At 39.7% G+C, this 21,814-nt stretch overlaps 1 protein-coding gene across 8 annotated transcripts in view; it reads right to left on the bottom strand.

Moving 5' to 3' along the window:
• Nucleotides 1-21,814, bottom strand: part of ppargc1a (peroxisome proliferator-activated receptor gamma, coactivator 1 alpha) — a 697,135-nt gene that overhangs the window by 58,336 nt on the left and 616,985 nt on the right. For 7 of the 8 annotated variants that reach the window (XM_043693928.1, XM_043693938.1, XM_043693948.1 and 4 more), the window contains 3 exons: nt 5,925-6,119; nt 3,653-3,775; nt 378-591 (listed from right to left, as the gene is read on the bottom strand). In XM_043693928.1, the coding sequence (XP_043549863.1) occupies nt 378-591; nt 3,653-3,775; nt 5,925-6,119 (532 nt within the window). Of the gene's footprint in view, nt 1-377; nt 592-3,652; nt 3,776-5,863; nt 6,120-21,814 lie in introns of those variants that run through there. The other variant, XM_043693990.1, reaches the window with a different exon arrangement.

Here is a 21,814-nt window from a genome sequence, read left to right as displayed (position 1 = left end):
TCCTACATTAAATTTTAATTGAAGTGTGATAGCTGCAGGTCAGTGCAGCATTTGCCCAATGAAGAGGTGGTTAAAAAGAGAATAACTGATCATCCCTTCTCCCCTGGTTTTAAAACTATCAATTTCATTCTATTACACACTTGTTTGACTCATCTTTGGAGAAATTAAAGTTATACATTTACAAAATGCCTGAATGTCTAGTTTGGGCTACAGAGGAAGCCCAAAGTCCAGACGTTACACTGTTGTACAAGTAATACAGGGTAGCATGGATCAACTATGAAAATAAAATGTCCGGTGAATCCAAGAAGGTCTCTATGAAGGGCACTTATGAAAGGCTCGAATCTGTAACATTTATATCTGTCAAAGCTTACTCTTACCTTGTAGGTTATGTGACTGCTGTGATTGCAGCTGTATCTTCCTTTTGGAGATGCTTTTGGCTCTATTGCTAATTTTATGATTATTTATTTTGGACTGAGGTGAATCATCACTGGTAGTCAGGTATTTGAGCAATTCAGTGCAAGGACGGCGCTGGACCTGTGACTTCTGCTGCTGCCAAATATTTCTTGCCTTGATATTTGAAGTTGACTCCACCTAATAAAGATACAAGAAAGCATCATTACTAAAAAATGTGAATACAATATATTGAACATACCACTTGATAAATAAAGTATGTGTTACTAAATTACTTTCATAATTAGATAGTTGCTCCTATGGTTTTTGTTTTGTATATTAAAATGAATAAAGGAAAGTAGCAGCGAGTAATAATTTTGACAAGGACAGATATTACACAAAATTAACCTTGGCGATTGTTAAGATCGTGGAAAGACTTGATGAAAACACATAAGGGGTGCTCTTTTTATGTTAAAGTTCTTCTGTTTCTTTAAAAAAGGGACAAAACCACAAGATCTTTTGATTATTTTCCGACATATATAAATGACAGCATGATGCTTGGACGTAATTGTGTTGTACCTTGCTAACCCAATCAAAATGTTTGAGAGGCTGATGCTGGAAGAGCACAGCACATCACGCAGCATCCAAGGAGCAGGAGAATCGACGTTTTGGGCATAAGCCCTTCATCAGAATATTCCTTGATAAAGAGCTTATATCTGAAATGCCAATTCTCCTGCTCCTCGGATGCTGCCTGACCTGTTGTGCTTTTCCAGCACCACACTCTCGACTCGGATCTCCAGCATCTGCAGTCCTCATTTTCTCCCAATCAAAATGTTTGCCAAATGCCTTCTAATGAAGGCAATGACACTTTCAGAAAATACTGGATCTTATTTAATTGTGGACACTGACAAATTTTAGAAAACAAGAAGAAGCAATTGTTGGAAGCTAAGTGTTCCAGTACTATCTGCTTCTACAGCTATCGAAAATTCTGCCCACTGTAACTCTTCAACAATTTCAGTTTCTAATAGGTTTGCAACTAGTTAAGCGTGCAGCATGTATACTATTGTAGTCTTTATTATAACACAAGTATAAGGTGGTGAGTCACCTTCTCAAACTGCTGCATTCTGTATGATGAACATACTGTCACAGCACTGCTAGGTAAGACGTTCTGTAACGGGAACAGTAGTGGTGAAGACACAATGAGATATTTCCAACACACTGCGACTTGGAGGGGAACTTCGAGGTGCTAGTGTTCTCATGCACTTAATGTCATTGCCCTTCTTGGTGGTACAGGATACAAGTTTGGGCTGTACTGTTAAAGAGAACTAGGCGCATCGTGTGGATAGTACACACTGCAATCAGTGAGCACATCATGAATGATTAAGATGCTGGATGAGATGCATCAAATTGTTTGCTTTTTTCCAAGATGGTATTGAACTTCTTGAATGTTATTAGAACTGTATACTTCCAAACAATTAGAGAACAGTGATTATTCCATCACATCCTGACTTGTTCACTGTAGATAATGAACAGACTCTGGATTGTCAGGATATGAATCATTCATTTCAGAATAACCAGCTGTGCTGTGTTCTTGTAGCTGTAATATTTATGTAGTTGGTACAGCTAAGTTTTTGATCGAAGGTGTCCTCAGAATCTTAATGTTAGGAACTCAACAATGATAGTGCCATTGAACAGTATGGAGAGATATTTAGATTTCCTCTCCAAAACGTTGGTCATTGCATGGTATGAATATTGCTTGCCCGTAACTAGTCCAAGCATGAATGTTATCCAGCTATTGCTGAATACAGATACAGACTGCTCCATTATTGGAAGACATGTAAATTTTCAGAGAATGGCAGAATAATGACAATGTTACTAAATTAGTAATCCAAAGGCTTGGACTGATCCTTGAGAGAAATGAGTTCAACTCCTACCTAGGTAGTTGGAGGAAATTAAATTTAATTAATTAATTTTAAAAAACTGAAACTGAAAACAAAGTTTCAGTATTAGTGACCATGCAATTACTGGATTGACATACAAACCCATTTAATTCATTAACTTCCTTCAGGGGAAGTAATCTGCTGTCCTTACACCTTTTGGCCTGTCCTCCAAACATACATGATGTCATTGACTTTTAACTGGTATCTGAAAACAGCAACTTAGTTCTATCAGACGTTAAGTAGGAAGGCTTCCACCACCATCTCAAGGGCAATTGGAGACAGTAAACAAATGCTGGCCTTGATTGTAATTTTCTCCCTTAAAGGCAAAACAATGTGCAATCATCAGTAAACAACAACTTCTAACATTATGAATGGATGAAAGCTCAATGGTACAGTAGCTGAAACTATTTGGGTGGAAGACACTACTCGGAGGAACTCTTGCTTGGAAGTCCTGGGATTGAGATGAATGGTTTCCAACAATTATAACTGTCCTCTTTGTGCTGTGTGCGACTATTCCTGAGCTTATGCCCAAAACATCGACTCTCCTGCTCCTCAGACGCTGCCTGACTGGCTGTGCTTTTACAGCACCACACTTGTTGACTCTGATCTCCAACATCTGCAGTCCTTACTTTATCCCTGTGTGAGATCATAGACAGTGAAGAGTTTCCACAGATTTCCAGTGAGTTTGATTTTACTCAGATTACTCGCTGCCACTCAATCAAATGCTTTCTTGATGAAAAAGGTATCAAATTTACTTCACCTCTGGAAATCAGCTTTGTTATTAATGTTTGGACCAACGCTCTAATCAAGTCACAATGTCATAGTCCCAGTGAAAACTAAACTGAATCACTAAGTTGTTCGAGTACAAAGATGACTATTTGGCTTGTTGAGTCCATATCAGTTCTTTGAATGAGCATTTTTCCTTTTCAGTTAATAATCCAATTCCATCTTGAATCTCTCATTTGAATCTGCCATTGGTGAGCAGGCTGTTGCTAAGTACCACAATAACATGGTTGAGGACCCTTTCCATCTTGCTGCTGATAATAGAGGGTCAAATAACTCACACTAAACATCTAATTCAAACATTTTGAGGTCCAATATTGCTATAAATGTCCATGCTTATGCTAGTTTGTTCTTTGGCACACAAGGAAAATAAATAGTTCGTGTGGCTTCTTAAAAACCACAAGTTAATAATCAGGAAGGTTTTTCAAAACTTTCCAAAACCAATCTCATAAGTTTGACCTGAAATTACTCTCAAGCTTTATGGCATAAAATGTTTTATTCCTTACACATAACATTGTGATGACAGCACTGAAGCGTACCTTGATAACAGCCGGGCTTGGCCTAATACTGTTATTATTGGTCACGTGGGTGTGGGTGCTGCCTCCATTGCATTCATTGTAGATAAGCTGTGAATTGGCAGGAGCTAGCAAGAGCTTCTTCAACTGGAAAAGTACAACCAAAATACAGGGACATTTAATGAACCATGAAATAAACACATCTACTGGTGAACAACTTCTTATCAAATCATATGTCATTCAAAGTAGTCCAGTTTCTCATTACCATGGTATACTGTTGTTTTTAATCATTTTGAATACATTTTAACAAACCATGGTGAGAAAAACATGTTTTCACATGCTAATATGGTAAGAAAACCATATTTTAACATGCAAATATTTAGAGACCGTAAGTATTATTGCACCCAATTTACAACAAAATAAACATTACAATTATGAGGATAACTGGTCATGCTTTGAGACTGTAACTTTACATTAAAGTAAAATAAAGGGATCAAGTGACTTGTGAAGTCCGCCTGACACTATACCTGATGGTTTAATTGTTGGGGATGAAAAGGGGACCCATACTGCCTTACTCTGAAGAAGCACAAGGTGTTTACACTTGGAGACAATGATGGGGATCATCCCGCTGTAGGATCAGAATTGCCACTCATAGGCAGGACAGCAGGTTGTCCTTCAGTCTGTCTGAGAACAGCAGGAGGTCCTAGTTTCAGACCGGCAGCAAGAAACCGTGTCCCTCATTTGACCAGTTTTGACTCGTGAAGTACGCTATACTTAGCATCAGTCACACATCTTTTTCCACTCACCCCACTGTGGTCAATTTCATCCTCAGGTTTCATTGCAGGTAACTCTTATTGGTGTCACAGACATGTCCACAAATACTCTGAGAACCTGAACCATTCTGCAACTTCTGTCAATCACATTTTACTTTTCCTCATTGACGCCCAACCCTTCAGTTACTAATAACTTACACCTGCCAGCATTAACCCTCCCCTATCATCCTGTGATCTTAACTCTGAAGGTCCATCCATCCTGTGGGCAGCTGGCTTTTGGTCTCCTGCACAATTAGGTGCCCTTGAATGCCTCATTCCTAGCAGTTTCACAAGATTCTGCCTAATGACTACCAACATTTGTGCTATCAATGGTCAGATTGAGTCTCAAAATCCCAGAAAAGTGTTGAGAATGCCAGATTGTAAATAATTTTGCATTAAGCAGTCTATTTACTTCAAAGATAAAGTAGAGTTGGAGTCAAAAAGATAGCTAATCATCACTTCTACTTGCATACAAGACTCATGTAAGTTATATTGCAATGGAAATGACCTTTGAGCAGGGAAGGGTCATGATATCTTCGAAACCTCACAAACAAGGTTAATTTGCCAGTCATCAGGAAAGTGAGAACAATTAGAGGCTAAAGGTCTGTCTGGTTCATCATACAGGAATGTGGATGTGAGTCTTGGATTGAAAAGACTAGATTCATGCGGGGGTAAAAACAAAGTTGGAATTGCATAGCTTGTTCCAAATGAAAAATCTCTGGGATAAAAAAAAAGGTTTGAAATTTTAAAAATTCCAAATCTGAGAAAGGGAAGTCCTTGGGTGATAAAAGTACTTTTGAATTGCATCTGGGAGAATTGAATATCCACTTAAGGAAATGTACAAAGTACGTTTTCAATTGTCTATAAAGGTAGTGTTTACTCAATTGTACTTTTGTTGCAATTGAAGTTTTACAACTTGAAATAGAGTCATAGAATATAGGAGCACAGAAACAGACCTTTTGGTGCAACTCGTCCATGTTGACCAGATATCCAAAATAAATTTCGTTCCATTTGCCACCATTTGACCCATATCCCTCTAAACCCTTCTTAATCATCATATATCCATCCAGATGCCTTTTAAATGTTGTAATTGTATCAGTCTCTGCCATTTCCTCTGGCAGCTCATTCCATACACACACCATCCACTGCATGAAAACGTTCTCCCCCTTAGGTCCCTTTTAAATCTTTCCCTTCTCACCTTAAACCTATGCCCTCCAGTTCGGGAGACCGCCCGAAATGTTTTCATTTACTATTTGCAAGTTTGAATTTAACTTTAAAAGTTATCATTGCATAGATTATAGTACTCTGTTCTTAAAATGCAGCACTGAGCTTCTCGATGTTACATTTTTGTAAGCATGAAATGCTTTCATATTTCTTGTGGCGTTAATTTAAAAATCCAAACCTTATTTTGATTACATCATACCCATGCAGCGGGTAGCCAGAGGCTCATCCAATTCTTGTTAAACAGTAGGAAGGATTCTTACTAGAGACGGCTCTTCAGCCTCCGGATTCGGAGGAGTGCCGTCAGGCTTTGAGGGAGGGCCGGAATCATTGACAGTAGTCACATCTCCATCTGACAGTGAATCAAATGAAGGCAGTCCGTCCTCATCTATTGGGATGCTGTCCAATGTCTCCGTTAAAGCAGCCAACAAGTTAGCCTCATTTTCTTCATCCATCTTCTGCCAAAAAAGAAAATATCCTTTAAAACCTTATCATGTAAATTATTAAAGAGACGTATAATTTTGGAAAAGTGCAGTTTGCTAAAAAAAACATTGGCAGTTTATAAAAGGTATGTGGTGAGTGATACTACTACTGTCAAACTCACATTTTCATTTTATGGAAGTATGCAAATTGATTATATATTTTTAGTCATTTTATTTAATACATTTTATCAGTATGTTAATATACTTGTGCACTGTACAAGGCCTCAACACTTAACTCTTATTCTCTCCACTGGGAAATGCTCAGACCAGCAAGTAAAATGAGATGTAAACCTAGCAGATTTGTTGCTTCTTTGCAAGGTGTTGACATGTTAATGCTTAACACAAATCTTTCAATTGATTAACCAATTTTCAAAGTAACTACTTATTCAGTATTTCATTGCATCATCCTCTTGGCATCTGCAATCATTAGGTAACTGTAAAGTTTAATGCTTTTCATAATCCTGGTGGGAACAGTGCACTGGAAATTAGGCCCCACTATCTTACAAGTTTTCACAAATGTGAAATACACCTATCTAAGAGTGGTTAATTCCGGTTTGTGATCACTACCAAAGATAAAGAATCTCATACCAGGTTTCATCAATAGACAAAACAACAAAAATGTATTAATTATCTTTTTGTAAAATACAACAAAAACAGATTATTAATTGTTAATTATGAACTTAAACTATACCCCCTTTAAATCCAAACACACACACACATTCATACAGAGAATGGACAACACAGATGAGACACTCTTTGCAGAAATAGCGTGGGTGGAAAATAAAGACAACCAGTTTGCTAAACCAAGTCCAAAAGGGATGGAATGAAGTGACTTCCTTTCGTTTTTTTTTTGGTTTTTACCATTATTTCTCACTGTTGTCAACTGCTGTCAATTCTTTAGCCAGTCAGTTGAGCATAGGTTTGGCTTGAGTTAGTTCTTTCTTTCTGCAAAAAATTTTGAATACGATTTCTTTTCCACACAGAGGGAGAGGAAGAGACAGACAGGGATTGTGCTTACTGCTAAGTTTTTTACTAGTCTGAGTCACAACTGCTCTTTATCCTCTCAGTTCTGTGACAAACTGCCATATACAACTAATCTGTCGGCTGTTTATGGGTATTTGCCACCTGCCTTAGCTACATAAAATGCAGAGTAGCAGCATTTGGGTTCCTGCTCTGCTGTTTTTTTTCCATCCATTTCTTGTTTTCTTTCTACTTTTCTTTCCTCTACAGTTCTCTCTTACTTTCGGCCCTTGGAGAGCTCAGCTGCAGCTGTATCAGCGGTGGGAGTGAGTGTTGTTCCAGTGGCAAGAGATGGCGCCAAAGTGTGTTAACACTGATGTTGGTGGGCCCAATGCAGGACTTGAGGTAGTGGTGGTGGTACCGACATTGACCGCAGCTCTGACGTGGGTGTTGGTTCAACTCTTGCCTTTGTTCTGGAAGGTTGTGGACTCTGACTGATCATTCAATTGATCCCAAGGTGGCGACACCACTGGAGATGTGGGCCCAGTGGTGAATGATGGCGCCAGAATGTGCCGACTTCGACATTGTTGGTGGGTCTGCACAGGAGGCAGCAAGGCACAGGACTGGAGGTGGTGGCATCGGCGACAGTGAAGCAGCCATTGCAGTAGTGGCAGCATTGCTACATTGATACATCCAGCACAGGGTGATGTTGGTGCGTCCAGCTCAAGACTCATGGCAGCAGTCGTGGCAAGGGTAATCTGAACATTTTCCTTTTGTTTCTGTTTCTTTAATTTCTGCTCTTGTTTTTAATTATAACTATTTATTCTATCATGGTGCCAGACAGTGATAACTGTATACACTTTTCACTGTACTGCTGTACTCTTGCACTCAGTTACATGTGACAATAAAATCTAAGTTCATATACATTTTGTTTCAAAGATACCTAGTGTTGGCAATTCTCACAGAAGTATCAAATCCAGTTTCAGGAAAAAGCAGTTCCACTTTTCCCTTGATTTGTAAAAACAACTTAATTTCCTAGTTTACATGAGGAATGCTGTCTTTTTTTAACTGGCTGTTGTGTCAGATGTTTGAGGTTTTTTCACCATGATGCCTAGTGAGATTTCTTGCCAAGTCTTACCGAACCCACATCAATAACTATCCACATTATCCCGTGGCATCATTCATTCCAATTCTAGTGCCAACTGTTATTCCCAATACCGGTCGCGCACCAATATCCACCATGAAATCAGCATCGTTTGTATCTGTGCCACCTGTATGCCTGGTCAAGCGTTGACAATCTAGCCTTGGCCCACATAGCTCCATATCCTCTTTAACCCCAACACCCCTCCCAGGGCTTCTAAATTCTACACCAATAGCCACCAGAGTCTCCATACTCTCTTTAATCGCAATAGCCCTAAGAGCTTCCATTTTCCCTTTGACCCTGAGCCTATTTCCACCTAGCCCCCATGTGGAGACACATGATATTAAACTTTGGCACATTGTAAAAGGAAATGCATGGATGCTGCAAGCTTGCAGATAGGCATGAAGTAAGACAGCGCAAAGAAAACAAGCAAACCCCTCTGAGATGTGGCATGAACTGGATGCTTGTCCAAGTGCACAAAGTTTGCATGCAACAGCCTTTAAATGCCATTGACAGTGCTCTCTGCAACACAGGTCTATGCTTTCTGAGCATCCTGCAATTGGATCAGGGAAATGACATGAGGATCATGAGGTGGCGGCAAATGTTGGATGCTAAAATCAATGAATGAGGGGTGGATGTGACTGTTACCCATGATTCATGCCCTCAGATACTGTTTCATACTGAGCAACTTGGTGGTTCTTTTCAAACAACAGTAAAATGTAATCGCCAGATACCAGCTGTGACTTCAAGTCAAGAATTCTCAACGTCTTGTTTGCTTGGCACATTTGATAAGATAGGATGCTGATATTAATGAAGGATTTGAGTATAGAAGCAGGGATGATTTGCTGTATTTTTACAGGACCTTGGCGAGAACCTGAAATACTGTGTGCAGTGTTGTCTCCTTATCGGAGGAAGGATGTTGTTTACCAGACTGATTCTACAGAGGAAGTGCAGCAAAGGTTTACCAGACTGAAAGGGCCAAATGGCCTAATCCAGTTCCTATTTTGTACATTCCATGTTTGTATGAAGCCCAGTCTCTAGACAATGATTACTTCCAACAAGATAGAATCTAACCATCTCCCCTTGACATTCAATGACCTTACTGTTACTGAATCTTTCAGAATCAATAATCTGCGAGTCCCCATTGATCAGAAAGTTCACTGGAGTTGGCATAAATGTTGTGAATACAAGGACAGGTTAGAGGCTGGGAAATCTGTGCAATTAACTCACCTCCTGACTCATCAAGACCTATCCATGATCCAGATGGCACAATTTAGGAATATGTTTGAATATTGGCCACTAATCTGGATGAATGCAGCTCCAACAAAACTCAACATGGTTATCATCCAAGACAAAGCAGCTCACTTGATAAGGAACTCATCAATCACCTTCAACATTCATCATCAGCATACCCTGATGGACATATGTATTATCTGCAACATGTACTGCAGCAATCATCAAGATTCCTTCAACAGTAACTTCCAAACCTGAAACATTGACCACTTGGAATGATAAGTAGATGCAAGGGAACATTGCCCCACCTACAAATTCTTCTACAAGTCAGAGACCATCCTGAAAGGGAACAAAGTCGCCCTTCATTCTCAGTCACTGGGTCAGAATCCTGGAACGCCCTTCCCAATAGCACTTTGGGCATAACTATGCCCAGATGGAATGTAGCAGTTCAAGAAGACTCTGCACCACCTCTGAAGGACAAGTAGGGAAAGGCAGTAAATGCTGACCTTTTTACTGACACTTATGTCAAGATTAAATGTACGTACACAAAAAGAAAATACTGGCTAACAATTGTTCCTACTCCATGCTTTATGAAAGTAGGGTGGTGCAGTGGGGTCATCAGCCACTTGTCAAATCTGTAATAACTTGATCCTGCCATAGGTCAGCAAGAATCTTAATAACTGAAACCGGCTGTCAGTTAAAAAGATTCTAGTGTGACATTTCTAAATGCCACAGTAGATGAAAATCAAACAGAAAATCAAATAAGCAATCTAATCTGACAGACTATTGCCCATGTGATGAAGAGAAAATTATGCCCCAGGCTATCTGTTGCAAGTAATTGTTTATACAGTTCCTAACAACTTATAACTTTTACAAATGAACAATGAGTGTCTTTTAAAGAGATTTTAATATCAAACCAGTTGTCTTTCAAGTTGTCCTTGCTTATATAAATATTGTGCAGCTTTCTAAAAAGATTTTTTATCTTCTGATATCGATTTCTAATTGCTGCCTAATCTTAATCGACAAATATATAGTAGTCATCTGGGCTACAAAACATAACATGATTTTAAATTTTTATCATAATGCAAACTGTTCTCAAATAATTCAACCCTGGGTCTCCGTGTTAGCTGACATTATCACCCATCAACTTTCTCAACCTTGCTGCAACATTGAATCGAGCTTACTAAATTGTTTTGCAGATAACTTATCATCTAACTCCACAAGACTACCCTTTCTGCATTCCATCCCTACTCAACTGAACTAGCCAATATCTGTTCAACTATAACTTCTCTTTCTCCATGCACTGTCATTTCTGAGATCCCTCAAAGATCTCTGCTCGGTCCTCTTTCCCTTTTCTATTTGTTTAATAACGTGACATTGACATCACTGGCTAGGTCAGCATTTATTCCTTATTCAAATTGCCCTTGAGAATTTGTTGGTGAGTTGCCTTCTTGAACTGCTGCAACTCAGTATGCAGCCACAGTGCTGTTAGGAAAGCTGTTAATGGATTTTGACCCAACAACAGTGAAAGGACAGTGTCAGCAAGGTAGTTGGCTTAGATGGGAATTTGCAGATGGTGATGTTCTCAAGCATTTGCTGTCCTTGTTGATATAGGTGGAAGAGGTCACAGGTTTGAGAAATCCTTTTGGAGAACTAAGGTGATTTGCTGCAGTACCTCTTGTCAGTGGGACAGATTGCTGTATTAGTGATGGATGACGTGAAGATAGTGAAAATACCGCAAGGTCTTCTTTTTGTATTTTTGATTTGGACTAAAATGGGAACAGAATTGTTTTACCACCAAGGATTGGGGAAGGAATTGCTGCACTTTTAAAAATAAGTTACTGAAACTAATTGTAAGCTGTGTTTACACTGTTACTTTGCAAGCAGTGGGGGAGGAGAGATAAGACAACATGGGATTCGGGTGTATGTGTGCAGATGGTGATTTGGCCAGCAACAGATTGCTGATTGGTTGATGCAACTGTGACCATTTGTGGATGCAAAGGATCACTAGCTTGACAACAGGTATACCATTGGATCCTGAGCAGCTAAACAACTTTTGTGTGAATACAGGGGCAGAGAGTCTACAGACTAAATGAAGCAGGGATTGTCTCTAGATCTCTGCAGCAAAGTAACTTAAGCCCCTTTTGTATGTGCTATTGCACCTAACCAGTGATTGTGAAACTGAACAATTAATCTGTGACTCTCCTGGATCCTCAGCAAAGAACTGAGAATTGGGAAAGAAGGAGAACCAAAGGTCTTGGGAAGAAAAGGGAACACCATATCAAAGCTTGTAGACTGGTAAATTGAACTGTGATTCCTCAATATTTTTTCCTCCCTCCAGAAACACCACAGTATATTTTGTCTATCCATTTTTGTTGTATGTGTATGTAGGAGTTTCAAAAAGGGATTTAGAATTTCAGCTAGAATTATATGATGGTAGTTCACACTTGTTTGCTTGTGTTTAGAATTTATTTATCTGTAATAAATAGTTATTTGTGTAAAGCAGATAAACCTTGGCAATATTTTCTGTTAAATTGCATCTATTAGACACATGAATTTGAAACTTTACAGATTTTATAAACAAAGTTTTTAAACTTTGTGATGAACGCAGGACTATTAGGGCTTGAACATCAGTGCACTTTCTCAAAAGGGCCATATCAATGGGATGGCAATCAAGTGGGATTTTGTACTGGATAGTGTCTAGCTTTGTCCTAGAGAGCTTCAAGTGTCGTTTGAGCAGTACTTATCCAGTTAAGTGGAGAGTATTACATCACATTCTTGACTTGTGCCTTGTAAATATTGGAAAGGCTCTGTGGGAAGTAAGGATGAGAGTTACTTACTACAGAATTCCTTGACTCTGACCTGCCCTTCTAATCACAGTATTTGTATGGCCCATCCAGTTATGTTTCTGTCCAATGATCACCACAAAGATTAGACTGGGAGGTAGCCAGTGATTGTAATGTCATTAAATTTCAAGGGGACATGATTGGGTTCGCTCTTATATGAAAAGATTGTTGCCTGATATTTGCGTTGTATAAATATTATTTGCCACTTACCAATCAGGCCAGGATGCTGCCCAGATTCTGCTGTGTATGGGTAAAAAACATTTCATTACCTGAGGAGTACTGAATAATGCTGAACATTCTGCAGTGTTCAGTGAATAGCCACACTTCAGAACTCAGGGAAATTATTTATGATGTTGTAGAACACTGTTGACCCTAAGACACCACTCTGAGAAACTCTTGATTCAATGTGTGGAACTGATATGATTGACCTGCAACAACCACAACTATATCTTGTGTACTAATTATGAGTCCAACGATAGGTAAGTTTTCTCCAGATTTCCATTGACTTCAATTTTGTCAGGCTTGTCAATGCCACACTTGGTTAATTGCTTCTCTGCGACCTCACTTCACTTCTTTGTTCAGCTCTTTTGTCCATGTTAGGCTCAATGTTGTAATAAAGTCAGGAGTTGAATGGTCTTAGCAGAAACTAATCTGAGCATCACTGAATAGGTTATTGATGAACAAATGCAGCTTGCTATCACTTTTGACGGTTTTCCATCATTTTGCTGATGATTGAAAGAAGTCTGATAGGGCAGAAATTGGCTAGATTTGATTTGTGGGCAGGACATACTTGGGCAATTTTCCACATCGATAGGCAGATGCCAGTGTGGTAGCTGTATTGAAAGCTGAAATGTGTTGCTGGAAAAGCACAGCAGGTCAGGCAGCATCCAGGGAACAGGAGAATCGACGTTTCAGGCATAAGCCCTTCTTCAGCATCTGCAGACCTCACTTTCTCCTCCTAGCTGTATTGAAACACTTGGCTAGTAGCACGGCTACTTATGGAGCACAGATCTTTGGTACTATTCTCTAATGTCCTTTTAGAAAAGAAATCTGCTATCTTTACCTGACCTGGACCACAGGTAACTCTAGACCCACAGCAATGTTGTTGGTTAATTAATGCTCGAGGCAAACTGAATGCTAGTCTTTAACACAAACATTCGCGTAAGGAGTAGTGAGGGGTTGCTTCAATTGTATAGGAGCTTGGTTAGACTACACCTGGAGTACTGTTTTGGTCTTGTTATATCACGAAAGATATTCTTGCCATAGAATAAATGCAAGAAAAATTCACCAGACTGTTCCCAGAATGATGGGAGTGGTCACTGAAGCGAGATTCAGCAAACAGAACCTGCATTCACTGAAGTATTGAAGAATGAGAGGTGATTCATTCAAACTCAAGATACTTAAAATGAATAGAGAGAGTAGATGCAAGTGGTATGTTTTCATGGATTGGGGAGTTTAGAACCAGGGGCACAATTTAAAATAAGGGGGATGCCACATTGGTTTGCAAAGAGATTTTTTTTACTCAGTGTTGTGAATCTTGGAATTCTCCACCTCATACGGTTGTAGAAGCTTAATCTTTGTCTATATTTAAAGTAGAAGTTGATTTTTTTTATTTTTAGTGGTATATAGGGTTATGAGGATGGTGTGGGTTAAAGCATTAAAGTGTTTGATCAGCTATGACTTGTGTTGAATGGTGGACCAAGGCTCCTTAGGCAGCACGTCCTAAACCCATGACCACTTCCATTTAGAAGTACAAGGACAGTAAACATATGGGAAAACTACTACCTGCAAGTTTTCCTTCATGCCAACTTGGAAAAGTATTGTTATTCCTTTCCTTTGGTTGGGTCTAAATCCTGGAATTTTGTCCTTAACACTATTGAAGGTGTATAGAATTCAGTGATTCATCAAGACAGCCCACCACCCACTTCTCCAGAGCAATTAGAGATGGGCAATAAATGCCCAGCCAGTGATGCTCACATTCTCTGAATAAATTAAAGTAAATCAATAAATAAACAAATAGAAGATGATCTGATCAGCAATGCTCACATCCCATGAATGAATTTTTAATAAGACATATTGGTGTTTCTATATCTAGTCTTTTCAGCCTCCTTTGATATCATGTAGAGTGAATGAAATTGGGTATGAGATGCTGGGGTCTGCAAGAGGAGAGTGTGATGCATCATCCACTCAGTACTTCTGGCTGACAATAGTTGCCAATGGTTCATTCCTTATCTATACTATTGCCCTCTATATAAATACCTGCAGATTCAAGATCAATATTTAAAACATATCAATTCTACCTCTCTCAAGCAATTGATAATCTCTATACTTTCAGACAGGTTGTCCAGGATGACTCATAATATTCTTGATGTTGGTCTGAAAGAAGTTAAGAAACCCTAAGTTAACAGCTGTAGCTTCTGACACAAATTCTTATCAGCCAGGTATACTGAAGACATATGGATGCCACCCCGATAAGTATTCAAAACATGTCTGAAAATGAGTTAGAAATCCAAAATGAACTTTCAATTGACTGAAAAAAGCAAGAATAGTGATTTTCTGGGACAGGTGTATGGGGGGGGGGAAGAAGAGATGATCAATAGGTTAAAAATACGATTCAAAGCTGTCCAAATAGCAGATAGAGATAATAAATAATCTTTTTAATCTTTTTTCTGAAGGATGTAGATCAGATTTAATACTCAGGCAATGATCAGTAAGCTGATAAGGTGCAATATCCTCTGAGTTCCTCAGACATTTGTCTTAGTCTCAACCACTTTCAGCTGTTTCAACAATCAAATATAAGGTCAGAAGAAAGAATATTCATTGCTGATTGCACAGTATTCAGTAATATTTGCAAGTCTTTAGATAATGAAGGAGTCCATATCTGCATGCAACAAGATCTGGACAACATTCAAACTTGAGGTGATAGGTGGCAAAGTATCATCTACACCAGTTGAAACTTTATTGCTGGAACAGCACAGCAGGTCAGGCAGCATCCAGGGAACAGGAGATTCGACGTTTCGGGCACAGGCCCTTCTTCAGGAATCTGATTCCTGAAGAAGGGCCTGTGCCCGAAACGTCGAATCTCCTGTTCCCTGGATGCTGCCTGACCTGCTGTGCTGTTCCAGCAATAAAGTTTCAACTTTGATCTCCAGCATCTGCAGACCTCACTTTCTCCTATCATCTACACCACACAAGTGCCAGATAATGATCATGTCCAACAAAATACTGTTATAGCACAAGTGTTCTGAATACAGGATTGAAAATACATGAGACTTCCTCTTGAGGGGAAACAAATGCAATCACCTTGCAGCAAGGCAATTATCAATGCCGAGATAAGGGACCAGCCAATGTCTGGTGGAAGCAAGAACAAAGTCACCAGCCCTGTCTTTAACTCACAGATGTCAAGGTCATGGTTACATAGCTCCCAAAAGAGTTTCCATTTTCTGAAATTTGGAGCAGCGTTCTGCTTGTTATTCTAGAAATCCTTTTTTTTACCCGACAAGTGCTGAAAACTGCCTAATTAACCCCTTTGTTCCATGGAACTGCAGCTAACTCCAGGCCTCACCACCAAACCATTGATCCCCATCATATGCAGTCATTTCATTTAAGTAATGAAGAATATTGCAGTGCAGATAATGAATGGCCCCACAATGTACTGATGCCTCACTGTATGTTTCTCTTCAAGCCATCCAAAAATGGCAGGAGATTCTATTTCTCAATGTCAGCAGAAGGAAGCCTTCCGATCTGACTAAGATGACTGGGGCAGAGGATGCAATGGTAAAGAGTGGTGAGTTACAGTAACGAGCTCAGGAGGTGTATGGCCCTGGCAAATCCATGTGAAGCAGTTGTAAGCAAGTTATTGCTGCGTAAATGCATTTTAGTAACTCATTAGCAACTGTTGGATTCATAAGACAAAAACTGGATTTGACTCCACAAAGGGGAGAATGATCTCCTGTGACCAAAACTTTGTAAGTGGCACAGCATAGTGGCAATGCAAAGTGAGAATCTTAAAAGCCTGATACAATGTAAATTTGTGAGTCAAGTATACCAGACAGGAGGTTGTGCTCTAAGAAAATCTGCACTGAATATGCAGGAGCATTTCATGCTGTGAATGTTATGCCAGATGTAGAACACATTCAAGATAAGTGACAGGACAATTTTGAAGAAGTCATATTCAACTTTAGAGAATAACTCTTTTTCTCTTTCTACAGGTGTTGCCAGTTCCTTTGAGTATTTCTTGCATATTGTATTTTTATTAGAAATTTCTATCATCTCCAGTTTTCAGAACTTCGTGGCATCAGAGTAAGGATTTCTGTGAATTGGAATTCAGAATTCAGCATACAGGATATGCATGTGGTACATTGATATGAAAAGGTATTGTGCATAACAATGCATTTTATTTTGTATTCTCCACAACAGGTCCTTACAGCCAGGAGACATAGCAAATTAAACCTGCAGCAAGCTTAACCGTCATTTTTGGGATGATGACAGATTCTCAGAGCATGCACCTTTGCAGCACACCCCTGTGCTCTCCAGCTGTGCAAAAGCATTTGTCTTAGTGGATACATATTCACAATGAGGCGTGGGGGTCACAATCTGGTCAGAACTTCACAGACACATACTGCAGCTAATGGAGCATGTGATAGCACAGATTTCTAACGGTTGAAAGAATGTTAGAGAGAATTGGCCCATACTGATTATGCGTGTCCAGTAATAACTGTATGAAACCACTGAGACAGAGTCAGGGAAACATTTGACAGAGATGCACAATGCTGAGAGAATGTTGGAAGAACCCATGCATGGCCAGAGTACAGACATAACTTCAGCACACAAGTGCAGTGTCCTTCATGGAAGGGCTAGTAACCAGCTTCTTTGGACACTTTGCAAACTGTCAAGATTTTTTAAAAAGGTGATCAATCATTGATTATTGAGGATGAATGCTGTGGAGCCAGGGGAAGACTATTTAGTCTGGGACCTTGGAAACAGTGTCTTTTTAGGCATGCAGTGTTTCTGAGATTGTCACCAGTATAAAGTTGGGGGGTTTGAAAGAGCTGACTTGGGTGAGTGATGGAATCCAATTCTATCCATGGCCACCTTTAACACTGACACCCTTCTGACCTGAGCACTTTGACCAGTAAGGAGTCTGACATTTTGCAGCAGTCATCTTCTGGTCTACATGCACTTTACTTTGAACAACCCCATCGTCAACATATTCCGGTGATGTCTCTGTATTGTTGATGATATGTCCTTGGACTCCCACATTGCAGTTGGTGCTGGAAGACATCCTTCCCTCCAGCACATTCGATCCTCACTCTATTATCCATGATCTGATTCTGGTGATCTTTCTTCCATCCACCAACTGCCATTCACCTTACAGCTGCCCTCTGTCACCATTGATCAGATCCCTGCTCACTGAAACTGGCTCCTGTTATCCTTGATCTGCAATTTGCATTCCTCGACCCTCCATCTATTACCCTCGATCTTCCCCTCATGCCCCAAAATCTCAGGACTACTGCTGTCTCTACACTTAGATTTCGCTACAATCTATTTGACCTCCCTATATAGTTTATGTTCCTATTTGTCCTTTATGCAAGCTTTCATAGCACTACCACTACCACCCTCCCTCGCTCCCACAGTCAGACATTCCCAAACCTCCTTTACACCTATCACCCTATCCATTCTCACTCCCATCTTCCTAACAGGCCATACCCTGATTTCACCGCACAGCCACCAGCTTCTCTCCTCTTCTTGGTCAGCCTATGCCTGAACTCCAGCGCAGCAACCACACTCTCTCAATTCACCAATGTTTCTGATCCTCCAGTCCAAGAAAGCCACCTGAGACAAGAAAAACAGCTTCTCTTCAGTCATTATCCTGCAGGAATATCACCTCACCTATTGTACAATTATATTAAAGAGTTATGAATCCGATTTCAGAAATTTCTTGCATGTGTCAGAGTTAATTGCAAAATATATGATTTTATCTGGCAAACAGCTGTTTAAATGAGCATGTATTATGATTACATTCCAGTGCTTGTCATTAGGAAGCATGATCTATCTTCAATCCACCACCTTATTTCATTATTTTTATCTCTGCAACAGGAAGCTTACATTTGCCTTTGGCAATATCAGCATTTGTTGTCCAACTGCACTTGAACTGAATAATTTGCTGGGCAATTTCAGAGGGCAGTTAAGGGACAACTACATTGCTCTGGATGTGGAGACTAATGTAGGCCAAACCAGGTAAGGATTGCAGATTTCCTCCCCTAAAGGATATTAGTGAACCAGATGAGTTTTTACAATAGTCAAGGATAGCTTCCTGAGCACTGTCATTGAGACCTCAATTTCTCTTTGTGGTAAAGAATTCCACGGATTCACTATCCTGAGAGATGAAATTCCTCCTCATCTTGGTCTTAAATGGATGTCCCCTTACTCTGAGATTATTCCCTTTTGTCCCTCTCACAAGGGAAAACAACCTTTCTTCATTATATTTTTCAATAAGTTTGCTTCTCATTTTTTTAACCTCCAATAAGAACAGTCCCAACTAAATTAAATTCTTCCTATAAGTAAATCAACCCAGTGAACTTCTCTGGACTGCTGTCAATGCCAGTGTAGCTATCTTAGATACGAGGACCGAAACTGTTCACAGGTATGGTCTAACTCATGTCTTACATAGCAAAACCTCCCTGTTTTTATACTTCATTTGCTTTGAAATAACTTCCTATATCCCATTTGCCTTTCCTATTACCTGAACTTGGATGACAGCTTTTTGTGATTCATGAATAAGGACCACTGAATCCCTCTGTACTGCCACTTTCTTCAATCTTTCACCATTTAAATAAAATTCAGCTCTTCTAGCCTCAGATACCTCACACTTTCCCCACATTATATTCCATCTACCAAGTTTTCGCCTATTTGCTACATCCCTTTACAGACACTATGTCATCTACATTTGCCTACCCACCATTCTTTTGTCATCTGCAAACTTGGCGATAGTACACTCAAATCTGTCACCTAAATCATTGATACATGCAGTAAATAATTGTGGACTCAGTACTGATCCCAATGGCCCTCTACCATGTATAGGTTACCATCTGGAAAATACCCCCTTTATTCCAACTTCCTGTCAACTATTAGTTAGCCAATTCTCTATCTATGCAAATGTACTACCCTCAACACCACGAGCCCTTCTCTTATTAAATAGTTTTATGAATGAATTATAAATTCATAAATTTAAAAACTTGTTTGAAATTTGTTAGAACTTTTTGAAAATGTGTGTGGATGAGGGAAGTTCTATCGATATGGAGTTTAGCAAAGCTTTTGACAAGGTCCCAGCTGGGAGACTGACTGAGAAGGTTAAAGTACATGGAATTCAGCAAAACTTTGAACAGAGACTGGATAAGTAATATGACACAACGGGTAGTGGTAGAAGGCAGTTTGAATGACTGCAGGCTGGTATCCAGTGGTAGACCACAAGGATCAGTACAAGAATCCTTATTGTTTGTTGTATACATGAATGACATAGGTGAAATTTGGGGAGAATGTTAAGTGAATTTGCACAAGACACCAAGATTGATTGAGTGGTAATAATAAAGATGATGATTGTAGGTTACAGCAAGATATAAATGAGTTGGTCAGATAGGCAGACCAGTGGCAGATGGTATTTAACCCAGTTAAGTACGAGGTGATGCACTTTGGAAGACGAAACAAGATGAGGGTGTATTTAATGTATGGCAGGACACGAGAGGAACAGAGGGATCTTAGGTTAATTATTCACAGTTCCTGAAATCGGCAGAGCACATGAATAGATTAGTAAGAAGGCATCCAAGACATTTGTTTTCATCAGTTGTAGCATAGAGTACAAAAGCAAGGAGGTAACGTTTAAGGTGAAAAGAGCATTGGTCAGGCCACAACTGGAGTACTGTGTGCAGTTCTGATCGCCTCACTTCAGGAAGGATGTGTTGCACTATAGGTGGTACAGAGGAGGTTTACCAGGATGTTGCCTCGGATACAGAAATTGAGCTATAAAGAGACTAAATAAGATTGGATCATTTTCTTTAGAGTAGAGAAGACTGAGGAGAGGTCATGATTGAGGTGCATAAGATTATGAGGGGTATGGACAAGGTGAATAGAGAGCAGCTGTTCCCTTTAGTTGAGGGGACAATCCCAAGAGTAAGGGGCAGGATATTCAGAGGCGATTTGGGAAAAAAATGTTTTCACTCAGCGGAATGCGCAGTCTGGGAAGGTAGTGGAGGGTGGACATTTTACAATCTTTAAAAAAAAAATTGGACGAGTACTTCAAGTATCATAACATTCAAAGATATGAGAAAAATACAGAAAATTGGTATTTGCACACTTTTTGTGGTAGTATATCGGTGCAGACTTGATGGGCTAAAGGGTCTTTTCCACGGTGTATGAATCTATGATTCTAGGACCCTTATGGAACACCTTTTGAAAATCCAAAGATGTTACAGCTACTAGTTCCCCTTTATCTCTCTCCTCAAAACCTGCAATAAATTTGTTATGTATCGATTTCCCCTTTCAGAATCTATTCTGATTCTGCTTGATTATATGATACATTTCTAAATGCTCTCTTTTTACATCATTTATAATAGGTTGTAACAATTTCTCAATGACAGATGTTAAGCTAACTGGCCTATATAACCGCTTTTTGTCTCCCTCCCTTTTTGAATAAGATGGTAAAATTGGCAGTTGTCTTGGACTTTTTCAGACCTAAGGATTCTTGGAAGATTACTAACCCAAGTGTATACACTATCTCAGTAGATACATAGAATCATAGAGATGTACAGCACGGAAATAGACCCATCTGTCCAATTTGTCGATGCCAACCAGATATCCCATATAAATCTAGTCCCATTTGGCCCATATCCCTCTAAACCCTTCCTAACTATATAGTCATCCAGATGCCTTAAGTCTTGTAATTGTACCAGTTCCAACATTTCCTCTGGCAGCTCATTCCATACACACACACACACACTCTAAATTGAGACATTGCCCCTTAAGATCCTTTTACATCTTTCTCCTCTCACCTTAAACCTATGCCCTCTAGTCTTGGACTTACCCACCCTGGAGAAATGACCTTGCTTATTTACCCTATCAATGTCCCTCAAAATTTTACAAATCTATAAGATCACCCCTCAGTCTCTGATAATCCAGGGAAAATAGTTCCAGCCTATTCAGCCTGTCCTTGTAGCTCAAACATAGAACATAGAAGAATACAGCGCAGTACAGGCCCTTTGGCCCTCGATGTTGCGCCGATCCAAGCCCACCTAACCTATACTAACCCACTATCCTCCATATACCTATCCAATGCCCGCTTAAATGCCCATAAAGAGGGAGAGTCCACCATTGCTACTGGCAGGGCATTCCATGAACTTACGACTCGCTGAGTGAAGAACCTACCCCAACTTCAGTCCTATATCTACCCCCCCTTAATTTAAAGCTATGCCCCCTCGTAATAGCTGACTCCATAC

The sequence above is a fragment of the Chiloscyllium plagiosum genome, chromosome 1, assembly GCF_004010195.1.
Source record: "Chiloscyllium plagiosum isolate BGI_BamShark_2017 chromosome 1, ASM401019v2, whole genome shotgun sequence".
NCBI classification, from domain to species: domain Eukaryota; kingdom Metazoa; phylum Chordata; class Chondrichthyes; order Orectolobiformes; family Hemiscylliidae; genus Chiloscyllium; species Chiloscyllium plagiosum.
Note: the sequence above shows the minus strand (reverse complement) of the source record. Positions and strands in the feature narration are given on the sequence as shown.